Source organism: Mercenaria mercenaria, unplaced genomic scaffold (genome assembly GCF_021730395.1).
Source record: "Mercenaria mercenaria strain notata unplaced genomic scaffold, MADL_Memer_1 contig_912, whole genome shotgun sequence".
Lineage (NCBI taxonomy): Eukaryota > Metazoa > Mollusca > Bivalvia > Venerida > Veneridae > Mercenaria > Mercenaria mercenaria.
This window is the reverse complement of record NW_026463827.1, coordinates 28,055-45,088: the sequence shown is the minus strand read 5'-3', so window position 1 is coordinate 45,088 and position 17,034 is coordinate 28,055. Positions and strand designations below refer to the sequence as shown.

General features: G+C 39.8%; 1 protein-coding gene across 1 annotated transcript in view; it reads right to left on the bottom strand.

Moving 5' to 3' along the window:
• Positions 1–1,020: 1,020 nt before the first annotated feature.
• The window catches only part of LOC128554971 (deoxycytidylate deaminase-like), a gene marked incomplete at its 5' end in the record, with an annotated part of 34,286 nt that continues 18,272 nt past the window's right edge, over positions 1,021–17,034 (bottom strand). Inside the window, one exon of the mRNA XM_053536310.1 lies at positions 1,021–1,686. Coding sequence (XP_053392285.1) covers positions 1,620–1,686 — 67 coding nt within the window. The remainder of the gene's footprint in view (positions 1,687–17,034) is intronic.

The window sequence follows — 17,034 nt, the reverse complement described above, 5'->3', positions numbered from 1 at the left end:
TGCCATGGCAACCGAAAGGAAAAACTTAAAAAATCTTCTTGTCCAAAACCACAGGTCATAGGGCTTTGATATTTGGTATGTAACATCATCTAGTGGTCCTCTACCAAGATTGTTCAAATTATCCCCCTAGAGTCAAATATGCCCCCCCCCCCCAGGGGTCACATGGTTTATAAAGACATATAGGGAAAAAACTTTGAAAATCTTCTTGTCCAAAACCACAGGGTCTAGGGCTTTGATATTTGGTATGTAGCATCATCTAGTGTCCTCTACCAAGTTTGTTCAAATTATTCCCCTAGGGTTAAATATGGCCCAGCCCTGGGGGTCACATGGTTTATATACCCATATATATATGAAAAAAACTAGATTGTTCAAATTATTCCCCTGGGGGCACATGGCTTAAATAGACTTGTACAGGGAAAACCTTTAAAAAAAATCTTGTCTTAAACCATAAGGCCCAGAGCTTAGATATTTAGTACGTGTTATGCTCTAGTGGTTCTCTACCAAGATTGTTCAAATCATGACCTGTGGGGTCAGAATAGGCCACGCCCGGGTGGTCCATTGTTTTACATAGACTTTTTTCGTTTTTGAAGCAGTGGCAAAGAAATTTGAACCACAAGCATAACGTTTGATACAGATTTCAATATTCATCTCGAATTGTCCTAGTCATGACCTACTGACCTACTTTCTTGTTTTTGAAGGTACAGCATAGAAATTTGGACCACATTTATAACTTTTGATACTGATTTCAATACTCATCTTTAATATTTTTAACCCTGAACTACTGACATACTTTCTTGTTTTTGAAGCTACAGCAAAGAAATTTGGATCACCAGTTTAAATTGTTAAACAGATTTCAGTAGTTATCTTGAATAATCTTTACCATGACCTACTCACCTAGTTTTTGTTAGTGAAGCTTAAGCAAAGAAATTTGTTTAAGCAAGCAACTAAACTCAGGTGAGTGATATAGGGCCATCATGGCCCTCTCGTTTTATTACATACAAAAAATGTATCTATATAAATTCTGTCCAAAATATGGCTTGGATTTCACAAGTAAAAGTCTAGCAGGCAGAAAAAAAATCTGTATTGTACCTTCTGTATTGTATATTGCATTCGACTCGTGTGTATTTTGCCAAGTCAGATCACACTCGGCGCTTCCACGCCTCATCTGATCTGATCTAGCTACTGTTATAATAACCCTATTACATATTTTGGTGTCCACTCATTATGCCTTCATAGTGCAAGTACCATTTGACAATTACTAGTACTGGTCATACTAGCTCCTCTGTCAATATTTTGAACTCACAGTTAGATGTAGACAAAACAATATGTTGAATAGTTAAAATTGTTCAAGCATGTATACAGACTATGTCTGACAGGCATTTTGTTGTTGTTTAACTGAGATTATCATATCATAGTTGTTTCTGTTATCATGCAAAAAGAAAATAAAAGATTTTTATTCAGTCATGCTAGTTGTTTCAAAGTATTTAGCTCTCCTGGGCACAAAGTGCTCGGGGGTGAGCTATAGCGCTATTGCGATTGCTCACCGTCCGTCAACATTTTCCTTTAAACAACATCTCCTTTGAAACCGTTTGGTGAAAGTTGATGTATGGCCTGGATGTTCATTGGGTGGTCCTCTTCCAAAATTGACAAATGGTTCTGCTTGGTTGTACATAGCAGCCGCCAGGGCTAGAAATAGAAAAATCTTTAAATGACATCTCCTCTTAAACTACTGGTCCGATTTTGAAATAGTTTCACACAAATAGTCCTTGTGTGATCCTCTCTCAAGTTTGTTCAAATTATTCTGATTCTTCAAAAAACATGGCCACCAAGGGGCTGGTCACTTTTCCCTGTGTGTATGCATATATAGTGAACACTTTAAAAATCTTCTTGTATGAAACTGCTGGCCCGATTTTGAAATAATTTCAAACAAATGGTCCTTGTGAAACCCTCTAACAAGATTGTGCAAATGTACGATTCGTCAAACAAGAGGGTCATGATGGCCCAAGATCGCTCACCTGTGTTTGCTTGAACAAATTTCTTTGCTAAAGCAAAAAAAAAACAAGAGGGTCATGATGGCCCTATATCGCTCACTGTTATCATTGCACTTGAGGACAAGAAGGTCCTCAAAAAAAATATCTAAGTCCAAAGGACAGTAACAACAAAGGGAAGAAATTTAACCAAAAAGAAAAAAAAATTCTTTCAAGGTACAGATATGTCAAAATACACATAAAAATTGGAGGTACCATCCATGTTATACCATAGAAAAGTGGTCTCAGTTTTTCCCTACGGCCAATTATAAAAAAGTTACTAAAAATAAGCTATTTATAGTAACGTAAAAGGGAAGTAATTTAAAAAAAAATTATTGTAAGTGAACAAAAGAAGGATCTGCAAAACAAATCTGTTGACATAAATGAAATTTCAGATCAGTATCTTCATTAGTTACGGAGATATACCCATTTTAATTTGAAATAAAGGGAGGTAATTTGACATAAAATCAGTCCATAGTTATCTACCCTGATTGGCTCAGTCCAACTAATGACAATAATGAAATTTCAAATAAGTCCTATATAAGTACTTACTGATATAAATCCATTTTGATTACAATCAGGGGAGGTAATCAGATATAAAATAACTCTGAACCTACGCTTGGATCTGATTTGTCATGGAATCCAAGAATTATTGTTGTTAAAGTTATTTTGGAAGTTTGTATCAAACAAGAGCTGTCCGTAAGACAGCCAAGCTCGACTATTCGAAATATTGTCACAGAAGCAGGAAATTATTACCCAAAATGTTAAATATCAAAAGAGTTTAAGTTCGAAAGGGGACATAATTTGACCAAAATACATATCAAAGTTATGGGACTTGATGCTATCAACTAGTTTTATAACCCCGAAGAAACATGTTAGGTTTAAATTCAATATCTGCATTAGTTTTGGAGATAGTAACTTGCATGTAAACTTTAACCAGAATTTTCTAAGTCCAAAAGGGGGCATAATTTGTTCAAAATACATGTTAAGAGTTATGGAACTTGACCTAGTGAGGCTGGTAATTGACCTAGAAAAGGAATAAATAAGATTCAAAGCTATATGCCTTTTGGTAATAGCTGTATGTACTTGCACGCAAAACTTTAACCAGAATTTTCTAAGTCCAAAAGGGGGCATAATTTGCCCAAAATACATGTCAGAGTTATGGGACTTGATTCTATCAACTAGTTTTATAACCCCGAAGACACATGTGAAGTTTCAATTTAATATCTATATTAGTTTTGGAGATAGTAACTTGCATGTAAAACTTTAACCAGGATTTTATAAGTCCAAAAGGGGGCATAATTTGCCCAAAATACATGTCAGAGTTATGGGACTTGTCCCAGTGAGGTAGGTAATTGATCTAGAAAAAGAAAAAATAAGTTTCAAATCTATATGCCTTTTAGTAATAGCTGTATGTACTTGCACGCAAAACTTTAACCAGAATTTTCTAAGTCCAAAAGGGGGCATAATTTGGCCAAAATGAAGGTCAGAGTTATGGGACTTGGTGCTATCAACTAGTTTTATAACCCCGAAGACACATGTAAAGTTTCAATTCAATATCTGCATTAGTTTTGGAGATAGTAACTTGCATGTAAAACTTTAACCAGGATTTTCTAAGTCCAAAAGGGGGCATAATTTGCTCAAAATACATGTCAGAGTTATGGGACTTGACCCAGTGAGGTAGGTAATTGATCTAGAAAAAGAAAAAATAAGTTTCAAATCTATATGCCTTTTAGTAATAGCTGTATGTACTTGCACGCAAAACTTTAACCAGAATTTTCTAAGTCCAAAAGGGGGCATAATTTGGCCAAAATGAAGGTCAGGGTTATGGGACTTGGTGCTATCAAATAGTTTTATAACCCCAAAGACACATGTGAAGTTTCAATTCAATATCTGCATTAGTTTTGGAGATAGTAACTTGCATGTAAAACTTTAACCAAAATTTTCTAAGTCCAAAAGGGGGCATAATTTGCTCAAAATACATGTTAGAGTTATGGAACTTGACCCAGTGAGGTTGGTAATTGTCCTAGAAAAAGAATAAATAAGTTTCAAAGCTATATGCCTTTAAATGATAGCTGTATGTACTTGCATGCAAAAACTTAACCAAGGTGTGACGCCGACGCCGACACCGACGCCGACGCCGACGCCGACGCCAGGGTGAGTAGAATAGCTAGACTATTCTTCGAATAGTCGAGCTAATAAAACCATAAATGAAGTCTCTATATGGCTGCAAAAGCCAAAATAGCCAATTTTGGACCTTTAAGGGGACATAACTCTGGAACCCATGATGAAATCTGGCCAGTTCAAGAAAGGAACCAAGATCTTGTGGTGATACAAGTGTGCAAGTTTGGTTAAAATCGAATCATAAATGAAGCTGCTATTGTGCAGACAAGGTCAAAATAGCTAATTTTGGCCCTTTCAGGGCCCATAACTCTGGAACCCGTTATGGGATCTGGCCGGTTCAACTAAGGAATCAAGATCTTATGGTGACACAAGTTTTGTGTAAGTTTGATTAAATTCAAATCATAAATGAAGCTGCTATTGTGCAGACAAGGTCAAAATAGCTAATTCTGGCCCTTTCAGGGGCCATAACTCTGGAACCCATAATGGAATCTGGCCAGTTCAAGAAAGCAACCAAGTTGTGTGCAAGTTTGGTTAAAATCAAATCATAAATGAAGCTGCTATTGTGCAGACAAGGCCAAAATAGCTAATTCTGGCCCTTTCAGGGGCCATAACTCTGGAACCCATAAGGGAATCTGGCCAGTTCAAGAAAGGAACCAAGACCTTATGGTGATACAAGTTGTGTGCCAGTTTGGTAAAAATCAAGTCCTAAATAAAGCTGCTATTGTGCAGACAAGGTCAAAATAGCTAATTTTGGCCCTTTCAGGGGCCATAACTCTGGAACCCATAATGGGACCTGGCCAGTTCAAGAAAGGAACCGAGATCTTACGGTGATACAAGTATTGTGCAAGTTTGGTTAAAATAAAATCATAAATGAAACCACTATCGTGCAGACAAGAAATTGTTGACGGACGGACAGACGGACGCACGGACTGACGACGGACGAAGGGTGATCACAAAAGCTCACCTTGTCACTATGTGACAGGTGAGCTAAAAAAAACTAGGTGAGAAGGTCATGGTAAAGATTATTCAAGATAACTACAGAAATCTGTTAAAAAATATACAGATGGTCCAAATCTCTTTCCTGTAGCTTCAGAAACAATGAAGTATGGCTGTTCTGGGTTAGAATCATTACAGACACTTTGACACTGTCATCCACGTCTATACATGTGGTCTCAAATTTCTAATCTGTTTACCTCCAAAAACGAGAAAGAAGGGTCAGTAGGTCGTGCACTCTTGAGACTATCCAAGACTAACTATTTGAAATCTGTCTAATCAAAACATTTATACTGTGGTCCAATTTCTATGCTGTAAATTTCAACAAACAACCTCAGGTCATGATCCCCACACTGGGGGAGACCTTTGTTTCAAAGTTTGCCCTACATACTTCCGTCACACTTCCATTTCTTCCGATCAATAATCTAGAACCCACTTGACCCAGAGTTAAAACCTTCATAGATGGTTGGTCATGTCATAGTAGATGATCCTTTTGATTTTTTTGTCACTCTCTCTCGTTAAAGTCCAATGACCACAGAGGCTGACACCAACATGGTAAAACCATTTCGATCAATACTTCGAGACACCACTTAAGAGCCCTGAATGTTTTGAAACTTCATAGGATGATTGGACTGCAAGTGTGTCTCCCCTATTGATTTGGGGTCCTCTGAGTTAAGAAGTCCATTGGTCAGAATCGGCAGCAACTTGGAACGACTGCCACTTTCTCTTTCAATAAACTATTGAGAACCACTTTGACCTCAGGAACCTTCCAACGTTTCATAGGTGATATGGACTGCAGAGTACCATTTAGCTTCCTATTTGTTTTTGGGTCCACTCCATGAAGCGTCAGGTCACAGAGGGCTGACTAAATAGCAAACATCCGCGTTTCCACTCATTACTTGGAGAAACTTGACCTCAGATGTGAAACTTAATAGATGATCTGGACATGCAGAGTAGATGACCTCCTATGATTCGTTTATGGCGGCTCACTCTAGTTCCACACATCCCTCGACTAGGTCCCTGACGGGAAAACTGTTCCAATTCATACTTTGAGACCACTTACCAGGCCCAGACATGTTGAACACTAGTGGAATGATGGACATGTCCCAATTTATATGATCCTTAGTCACAAACCATCATTTGTCTCTTTGACCTTCTTGTCCGCGCATGGTCCCCTATGACTTTTGCTTTTAATGCCCTATTCATTGGGGAGACATTGCTTTTCTACTAAAACAGCATCATTCCTTAGTTTCTTTAGTTTTGTTGGGTCTTATACGTCGCACGCTCCCAACACCAATTTATACGTCTATGCGACTTTCAGCTTTTGAGGTGGAGGAAGGACCAACAAGTGGGGCCCCTCCTTCAAATATTATTATCAGCAATTGAGCGCGGCACTCTGGTAAACCATCGGCACCTTTCTGTAAGCCAGCTAGAATGCCTTTCTACATGATAATTCAAACGCCCCCGAGTGAGGCTCGAACACCACATCGATAAGGGGGCATGTGATTTTGAAGTCAGGTGACTGTAACCACCTCAGTCCATCGGAGGCCCTAGCTCAGGATTAAGACTATTTCCAACTTAGTCTTGAAATCAGTATCAACATTCTACTTGTCGGCTAAATTTGTTTGGCCATTGGCTTTCACAAACAGTAATCTAATGTCCAACAAAGGACCCCCTGCGCCATGGCACTGAACTGACCACCAGGTTCTGACATCTAGTCAAACTCACATTCAAAGGAAACTTGTTCACGACTGTAGAGGTCCCAAACATTTATGAGCCTTATTACTTCATAGAAACACTTAGAATGTTTTACTTGATTTCTCTTGGTCTGGCTAGTGTAACTCCTTAACAGAACACATGGGCTTCCTACTCGGCCAACTTTTCCTTTCAGATGATCTGTCACATCTCCCCCTAATGTTTTTTTGACCCTCAAGTCAAATACTTCTTGCTGCCGTATACATTGTGGTACATCAACAACTAGTTACCTTTTAATGCAACTTTTTGACTATCAGAGAGCCCTAACTTATGCCTTTATGTCATATTTCGAATAGGCGAAGCCGGCACTGACTCTGGTCTGGCTTGAGTGTTTATATCTTCTCTAACACGAGATCACAGAGTGATCTGGCGCCCACTATTGAACCATTTTTGAATGTTCTAACATTTGCAAGACTAGCTCAGGTCACAATCAATGTCAAAGTTCAGATGGTAAAAAAACTATGCAATGTTGTCTCAAATTTGAGGCTTGCTTGAGAAATGTGAAAGTAGGTCACCGGGGTCAATCTCAAGTCACAGTTCATTTCGGTACACTCCAAACTCTGCATGTGTCCAAATTTTGAAGGCTGACTTGAGAAAGTGAACAGTAGGTTCACTTAGGCTCAAATCAAGGTCAAATTCTTATTTCGAACCGAAACCTATGCCGATGTCCCACAAATTTTGAAGAAATGTGCAAATACGTCCACTATTCAAAATCAAGGTCAAATTTCATTCGGAACACGAAACATGCGTATTTGTCCAAATTGTCGAGCGCTTCTTCAATTTTGGACACCTACTGCATTGTTTTCGTGTTCCAATGAATATTTTGCCTTGTCTTTGGACCTACGTACAACTATACTTCACATTTCTCAAGCTAACAGCCTCAAATTTGGACCAAATGCATATCTTTTTGTACCCACTACTGCACTCTGACATTGATTTGAACCTTTGTCGAGCTATCTTGAATTTAGAACTCTCAAAATTGGTTCATTGGCTGTGCGCGTCCAAAGGTCAGTTTAGTTCTGGTACACAAACTCTATGCACTTGGTCCCCTTTGACGGATGTGGAATACTAGACAATTGCCAGACTTGTCACTCATCTTGTTTTTCCCCCTATATACCCGTCCCGATAGCTAACCCATCTGACTCCCGGGGCGGGGCCATATTTGACCCTAAGAAATCATTTGAAATATCTTGGTCAGACTGGACCACTAGATATTGATCTACAATGATCAATATCAAGTCCGTAGAACCGTTGTGTAGTTTTTTGACAGAAGCATCTTACAGTTTTTCCCTCATAAAACTATCTATGTAAATTAAGCAAAAATATAACCACGTGCCTAACTCACTCCAAAATTGCTTGACAATCCAGTCTGATTTTCCAGGGTGGACACACAACTAAGGGTACTCAACCATCATTCTGTACAAAGTTGGTCAATCCCCGATAAGTTTCTGAGCAGATGCGATCAACGAGAAATGTTACGGAAGGGATGACGGACACAGAGACGCACCTTGTGTTTGAAAACCCAGGTGTGCACAACTTCACCATAGCTTGATATATTCTGAAATGTTTCATGTCAATAATCTCTTGGTCAATCTCTTTTTCAGACACCCGCCTACACCACACTTCTAACGGTGCCCCTTTTTTATGCACATTTTTGACTTAAGTCAAGCGGCCCTAACTTCTGTCTGCGGTCGATATCCCAAGCACAAACAACCAGCCGACCTTAATTTCCTGTTTTTGGGCGCTAAAAAATAATCTCGTGTAGGGTTTGTGTATTCTGACTGGTGGGTCAAACCTACTTTTTGAGATATGTACCTATACACAACGTCGGACGAACATACAGACGGGGCAACTCTAGGGGCTACCCATAAAATTTTGGGGGCACAAAATGTGTACATGTCCTGAATACACCCAGATAAACTGTTACAGTCTGAACACATCAGATAATACTAAAGGTTTGCTTCACTGTGTATTTATATGTGTATAAGTTAATGAACACATTTTTCATCAATAAATAGAAAAGCCTAATTATAAATTAACCCAAATATTATAGTATTAACTTTGACAGAACAGGGATATGTAATATGCACGATGAACCTACTGTGAATAATCTTGCGGTGACAAATCTTGTTCCCGAGAGTCGTCTTGGTTTCTCCGTAATCCTAGGAAATTATTCCAAATCAAGCAGAACTTACAAAGTCTCTCTCATTGCTATTTTATTCCTTAACCACGATTGCCACCTATGTTCACATATAACGCCCATCCATCTTTGTCCCGGTCAAATGTTTCAGATATACACAGATTCTGTATGTGTTGGTTAGACCATAAGCCACAACAATGACATCTATTCGCAATTCCTCTTTTCTAACACCCAGTATACAAAGTTCAAGAATAAGCTATTTATAGAGCACAAGGGAAGTAAGTCACAAGAAATCTTACTTTGTTTTCTAATCATAAATACCAATCTCCTTACGCACGGTCATTAGATCTAAATTGTAACAAGTACATTATGTTTTTCACCCAACAGAAGGTGGTCTTCTCCAGGGTTGTTTCCCTCTTACGGTTCCCCCCAATTTACTACACAACACCATATGCGGGCCCTGAGGCCTCTATATCAACTTTCACCAGAGTTGTCACACATGGCCTCCTGACCTAGCTTCGTTTTACTCCACATGAGCCAGTTCTCGATATTTTAACTCTCTACGCGGTCCATCCACAGCTACAACATCGTCTGATCCAAGTTTCATAAAGTGCATTGAGTATCTTTACTGTTAGCCTTTAGAGGTGTTCACTCCCCTAAGCTCTTTACTCCGTTGACCTTCTTTGTTACCTCACCCTGTTCCTCGTACCCTTCGGTTTTCTCTTTTGTTACCTTCAATGACCCCCTTGATTAAACTACCTCTGACCACTTTCGAATCTCAGACCATAACACTTTCTGTGACCGCTCAAGTTTTTCATACAAACGGTTCTGACAGTTGTCATGCAACCTGTGGTCCTATAGTGTGTTCACAACCTCTCTTCACTTTTGATCTGTGCCTGTACTGACCTAGTTTTTGTCCCCCGCCTCCTGCCTCACATACCCCAAAATCCAAACTTTGTGACCACTAGAGTTTCATCAAACAAGACCTTCTGCTACCCTCCAATTTACTACTGACGTGGCCCTCATCCACTCATTTTGGTCCCCTCCTTACTGGCTTCCCCCATACTTTTCCTTTTGATCTCTCTGGCTCCTTGCTGCACCTACTTTTTTCGACTTCCCAACAGCCCGCTGACTCGAACTTATCCATCTACATTTATATACAAGACCATCCGCTTGAACACAATATCTCACAAACAAGGCAGCTGGGTCCAACTGTATCCTCAAGAGTGGTCTCCTATCACAAGCTGTTCCTTTGTTTTGACCGGGTGACCTAGTTTTTGACCCACATGACTCCCAGATTCCGAACTCTGTATTCTTATCAGACTGCGATTTTTTTTGCGAAAATAAAGGTGCCTCTCCTGCCCCCTGCAATTCGGTGAAATAACGCGATAATCCCACCAAATTCCGTGGAAGCTCACAACATGAAATTCACTTCCGTGTGTCTTAATTTTCCATCGTACCTACACTTGAATTGCGCTATAGTCCTTGTGTTTTACGGCAACATATCCTTCAATCCTCTCCATCCCCCAACATCATACGTATAGGTCTACTTTCTTTCCTGTTGCGCCAAACCTAGCTACTTACAAATTTTTCGTGCGGCTTGTCCACTATCTCATTGACTTGAAATAAAAACACAAGCCCCTTGCGTATTGGATCAAAATTCTGCTACATACCTCTTGCTGGGCAATCACGAGTTTACCTTTTGCCACTAAATGAGCCACACTGTTTAATGTCACCCTATATTAGTCCGCCTCTTATGAATCATGCAATGGTAAGGCAGTCGGCTGCCAATCCTCTTTTCTTTCCATACACTAGATGTCCCAGAACCACACCCTGGGGCAACTTTTCCTCAACCTAAGTGCTCCTAAATATTTATCTCCCGCCTTCTCTTCCTAACTGCTGAAGGTTGTGTTTGAAAGGGCTTTACATTTTCTTTCAAGAACACCCACTTTTGGAATTAAAATTTGACACAATTTCACGGCGTGCGTAAAAGGTTAATTTGACCCAGACAATAAATACCTTCCATCCGTCTCTCGCCCCCCTAATGGGCTTAGTTTTCTATTTTCAGTCTTTCATGGCCCTTTCGATCCCAATTTGACAACAACGGCTGAAATGCTTGACTATCCGAAAATCGTGCTTACCTTCATCACGCCGATTTTGCATCTCCTTGTCAACCCTTTTTGGCACACATAACAACAGCTAGTGTGTTATTTTTCATTATTCTATAACTGATCCGAACTCCGGCCCATGCACTTGGTACCATACTCTTACAAACTCGGCCTTCACTGCTCCTATTTCTTTCTTTCAATTACTTCCGCCTAATCGTTTTGTTTTGTTGATTGCTTTGTGATATCTCAAAAAGGACCGTTCTGTGCATTCATTTTGTTGCTTGCCCAATTTCCATTGGTTAGTTACGATACTTTCGCCTGTTCTCACACGCAAGTTCAACTGTACTACTTTTTAGAAAAAATATCCTCTTATTGGAGGAGAAAAACCACCTCTTTTTTAGTGGCAAAAATAGCCTTATTTTGTGGCAAGGGAACACCTACCCACGAAGATTCTCGCGCTCCCCCCTTCGAGTCAGGTACACAAATACGGCACAAAAAAAAAACTCACTATGCCTTATAGATATACAATCCTAAGACACCACATTCTAATTCTATGAGGTGTCAACAACTGAATTTGTGCGTCTCTAGATTGCTTGACTGTACTCTCTCGTCCACACTAATGTGGGCTGTCATCATTCCAAATAGTTGCGGAGTTCCCTTAGGGAGTATAACGCCTCAACAAACAATTTTATGGCAAAGGCTTTATTATTCTAGGCCCATATCTTTTGAGCCATCAGTCCTCACAAACAAAAAATCTCCCTTTATTTTGAGCTAGTTCAGGGCCAGTAACTCTTTTAAGTGTCTAAGTATTCTCAGAAAAATAGCCAAGTTGTGCAAGGGTCACATCATATAAGACTCAGCAAGGTGTTCATGAATTTACAATCAATACTTTTTTGATCTAGGCACATAATTAGCGTTTCTAAAAAGTGTACATTTTTTTGACTATTTCAGGGCCAATACTTTACAACTAAATTACAGGGGGGTGGAGTCCCCAGCCAAAAATAAGAGGTGCCATTGTTCATGTACGCATGATAAAGACTTCTGCAAGTTTTCATCCCATTTGTATATTACAAATGTTGTGCGCAGCTACCTGTGTTTGGTCACCAAGTTGAAAATGTCATTTTTAACCTTATGCGAGGCTGCCCAGAACCTCTACAACGATGGGGCTGGTGGCAGACCAAATAGTGAGCGGCGCGTTCATATCAATCGCATAAAGACTCATGCAAGGTTTAATAAAATCCAGTTTATAAATGTAATACTTTTGTGAGTTAGGTGTGCCACAAAGGCGTGAAAATGTTGCATTTTCTGACTATTTCAGGGCCTATCTTGAAATAGGGGGCTGAGCCAGACAAAAAATAGGAGGTGGCGCACATTTCATATCATGGTAACAGACTCATGCACGGTTTCATCAATTTTATATCTAACTACTTCTTTTGAGCTAAGCGCGTCACGACTTCGGACCGGATTCAGGTGTTGACAAGACTCATCTATTATGCCCCTCCACTCACACATGGGGGGCACACAATAAAAGTCCACAAAATCTCCCTTTTTTTATCCAGTAAGCAGATTAGGTCCAATACTCCAACATTGGAATTACCCATGCATGTTGTCACCACAAAATGGTTTTTGATGTTTTCTTCGTTCTATGACCATATATTATCGGTGCTTCAATATGGCGACTTCCCATCCTTTGATGGAGAAGATACCCCAGGTCGCCCCTCTGTGCATCTCTTTCTCACGACGCCCACTTGTGGTAGAACCACCCGACTTCCGTAAGACCAGCTGGATTGGCGTCCTCACTACGAAATTCAACGCCCCAATGAGGTTCGAACCCACATCCGTGAGTTGCAAGTGATTAGCTACGCACCCATAACCACTTGGCCCATGGGGCCCCTTCCGGCCATTGAATAACAGTTTACAATATAAGCTATTTATATTAAGAACATGGAATACATTCTAAAAACAGGGTGCTTCATGGTGTGACACATTTGTGCCAATTTACAACATCCAAAATCCTCCATGCATGAAGAAATATTCCGCGGACAAATTACTGACCTTTGACCCTCCCTATGTGACCTTGACCTTGACCTAGGGACATGGTTCTTGCACATACACTCCGTCTCATGATTTTTAACAATTGTTCCAAGTTTAAATCCATGAGAAGAAATCTGAATTTCGACTGACCTCTTGGACTTGTCTTGACCTGGACACTCCCATCTCATGATGGTGAACATTTGTGCCATTAGCTTACATAAAAAATCCCTACATGCATGAAGAGGTACTGCTCCGGACAAAATCTGGACGCCCGCCCTCCTTGGGCGTTCCCCACAATAGGGTCCGCTTGTTCAAAGAACGGCGTTAAAATTCATGTCACACTTAAAAAACCTTTTGCGACACCAAATCGACAAAATCTACTATACCTGAGCTGCTTTTTTTTGGAAAAGCGAATGGTCTCCCACAACTTGCTAATCATCTAAATAGCAAGTCCGTCCGTTATACCGGGTTCATACAGACAATGCCAAGTCAAATTCAAGACTTTGCTCAGCACTATTCCCTACTAGTTTTCATTTCAGGACTTATTTATAAATAATACTTACACAGAGTTGTACGCGCACTGACGCCATTTTGTCAGGGGAAGATCCACGCTAACATAAGTACGAACTTCGTACCAAATTTCGCTTTTCGCCCGAACCACATTCGACCTTTTTTATTACGGCGTTTTCATAGCGCTGCCCTATTGCTCGAAACTTGGCCGATTTTAGTCTCAAAGATTTAACTTTTGATTTTCGGGAAGATTGTTAATTGTCTGCATACGAGAAAATAAGAAAGTCAAGTACTTTCAAGGCGTCTCTTGGGCAATTTTCAAGCACTTTTTTCAGACAGGTTTGCTTTTCAGGACTTTTTCAAAGACTGCCCTTCTATTTTCACAGTACGCTTTCCACAAGCCTGTGCGACCCTGTTCTATACTGTTTCTCACTACAATTCAGGCCATAACTCCAATGCCTGGACCGCATTTGGCTCCTTATCGAACTTTGTCCGAGGTCTTATGATCAAACACATTTTTCTTCAAATTTGGTGAAGAGTGCTACTAGAAATGCTCGACTTAGAGTGCGGACCATAGCTAACAAGAGGACCATGATGTCTGAATCGCGCACCTGTCCCACTGACCCGTTTTGAAACTGACTTATCGACGTCGTTTTTTCTATTATTAGACTAGTGACCTATTTTTGACGCTCATGTGACCCAGTTTTGAACTTTAACCTAGATTCATCAAGATAACAATTTCTGACCAATTTCTGAGATCCATTCAAAAATTGGCATCTAGACAGTCACAGGTTTTTCTATTATTTGACCTAATGAACAACCTAGTTTTTGAAGGCCTGACCCAGTTTTGAACATTTGACCTAGATATCATCAGTGAACATTGCTCACCCAATTCATGAGATCTCATGAAAAATATGGCCTCTAGACATAGAGGCGCTCACAAGTTAAGGTGTTGTTTCTATTTTTATACCTACGACCCTCCGTTTTTGATGTCACGTGACCCCCATTCATTTTCCAAACTTGACCTAGATACATCACGGAAACATTCAGGACCATTTTTTTGAAGAACCATTGAAAATATGGTCTCTAGAGAGGTCAAAGGTTTTTCCCTATTTTTAGACCTACTGCCGGCTATTTTTTTGGACCACAGTTTTGACCCAGTTTTCGAACTTGCTTAGATATCATCACGATGAACATTCTACCAACTTTTATACAATCTCCCCCCTAAAATATGGCATCTACAGAGAGGCCTCATCAAGGTTTTTTCTCGATTAATTTGCCTACTGACCTAGTTTTTGAAGGCAATTGCCCAGTCTCAAATTTTGACCTAGATTCTCCAAGACTAACAGTCTACAATTTTCATGAAGATCCCTTCAAAAGTATGGCCCTAAGAGGCGTCAACAAGATTTTTCCTCTCTATTTTTACACCCTCACTGCCCCTAGTTTTTGACTCCAGCAGTTACCCTAAGTTTCAACCTTGAACCTGATAATCATAAGCTGAACTTCTGACCACTTCATACCAGATCCCATGAATCCTATGGCCTCAGGAAGGTCACAAGGTGTTTTCTTTATCGTTGACCTCACTGACCTGTTTTGCGGATGAGCCGTGCTTGACTCCGATTAATCAAATACAATGAACTAGATCCTAACACCTCCAGGTACATTCTACTAATTTTTCATGAAATCCATTGGAAAGTTATGGCCTCTAGAGAGGGCACAAGGTTTTTCTATTTTTAGACTTCCTGACCTAGTTTTGACCGACATGCCCATTTTAAACTTGACCTAGATTCATCAAGAATGACCATGCCTGAAACACCTTTCATAAAGATCCCCATAATACAAAGCTTAGCACGCAAGAGACTTTTGATATGTTGAGCTAAACCTGCCGTTGACAAGAGTACAAACGCGTTTCATTAATTCAAGGGCCTACTTCCCCAAGTGCCTGGGCCTTTAGGTAGAATATCGAGCTGGCCGAGTTCTTTATAGTCAAACACACTTTGTTCAAGTTTGTGAGCTTGCACTCGAGCACACATAAGTGCCCAAAGGGACTCCTATACTACTATGATTAGTAGTATATGGGCCGTGTTAGCTACTACTCAGACCTGAGCTTTCGGTAATTCCAAGGGCTGTAGTTTCCGAAGGGCCTGGGCCAATTTGGGGAGATATCAGCTTGGCCGAGTTCTTTAGCAAACACATTGTTCCAGTTTGGTGAAGCTGCACTTAGAACGCACATAAAGTTCCGCCCAAAAGGATTCCCTTACTATAATATTAGTAGTTATGGGGCCGTTTTTTGCTGCTCCCAAGACCTGAGCATAATTTCGGTAATTCGAGTGCCTGACCGTTTTGCTAGTTTACGAACTTGCCGGGTCTTTGGTCAAACACACTTGTAAAGTTTGGTGAAGATCAGATGAAAATGTTCAGACTTAGAGTGTGACAATGTTTTGCAGAGACACACAGATACCCCACCACAGATAGGAGTAAATCATATGTCTCCCCCAACCCCACTGTGTGGTGGGAGACATAAACAATTGTAAGTATCAAGCCATATGTCACAGTTTAACAACAAATCTACTGGTACGAAAGCGATTATGCGTGAAATTTAAAGGTTTCATAGAATGCATAAGAAAATATTCATTCTTGCTACATTCTGCTAAATGTGGTGATTCTTGTCTGAATATTTTTGAAATTAGTGAAAGTTTCAAATGTAAAGTCTCTTTCTATATTTCCTGTTTTGATCCTAATGGTCACATTCATATCATGTCTAGATTGTAAAATGATATAATTTCAATCGCATCCAATAGCCCAATGAGAATACAGGATTAATTTTTTTGAGATCATAATAATTATCAACTGACCACATTACATCACCTATATATTATATTATAATACCAAATTTTATACAGATTACTGAACTCATACAGATTACATCATAATCAACCTCCTAATATTTCTTGGCATTACATAAGTCTTTTGTGATCAGCTTGTGGAGTCTGGTTTCTGTCATGTGAATCTCCGATTTTGGACTGAGACCTGAGGAGTCATGTCAGCTCATCACAAAACAAACCCACCATTTGACATTTCTCAATATGTTAACATTATAACAATCTGGTTTCTGGGCTGGTCTATACTGTCTGTGATTACATAATACTTACCTACAGTTTCTAAAAACAAGTGGTTTGATCCCGAGACCGCAGAATCTGTCTGCTGGTCAACTACAATTCCTCGGCTCCATATTCATCAATGTTTTAGTCTGATGTACTCTATAATAACTTAACTTAACTTTTGGCCTATCTTGTCCAACTTGTATGAAATTTTACCAATCTTGCCATAAGTAAGCATACAT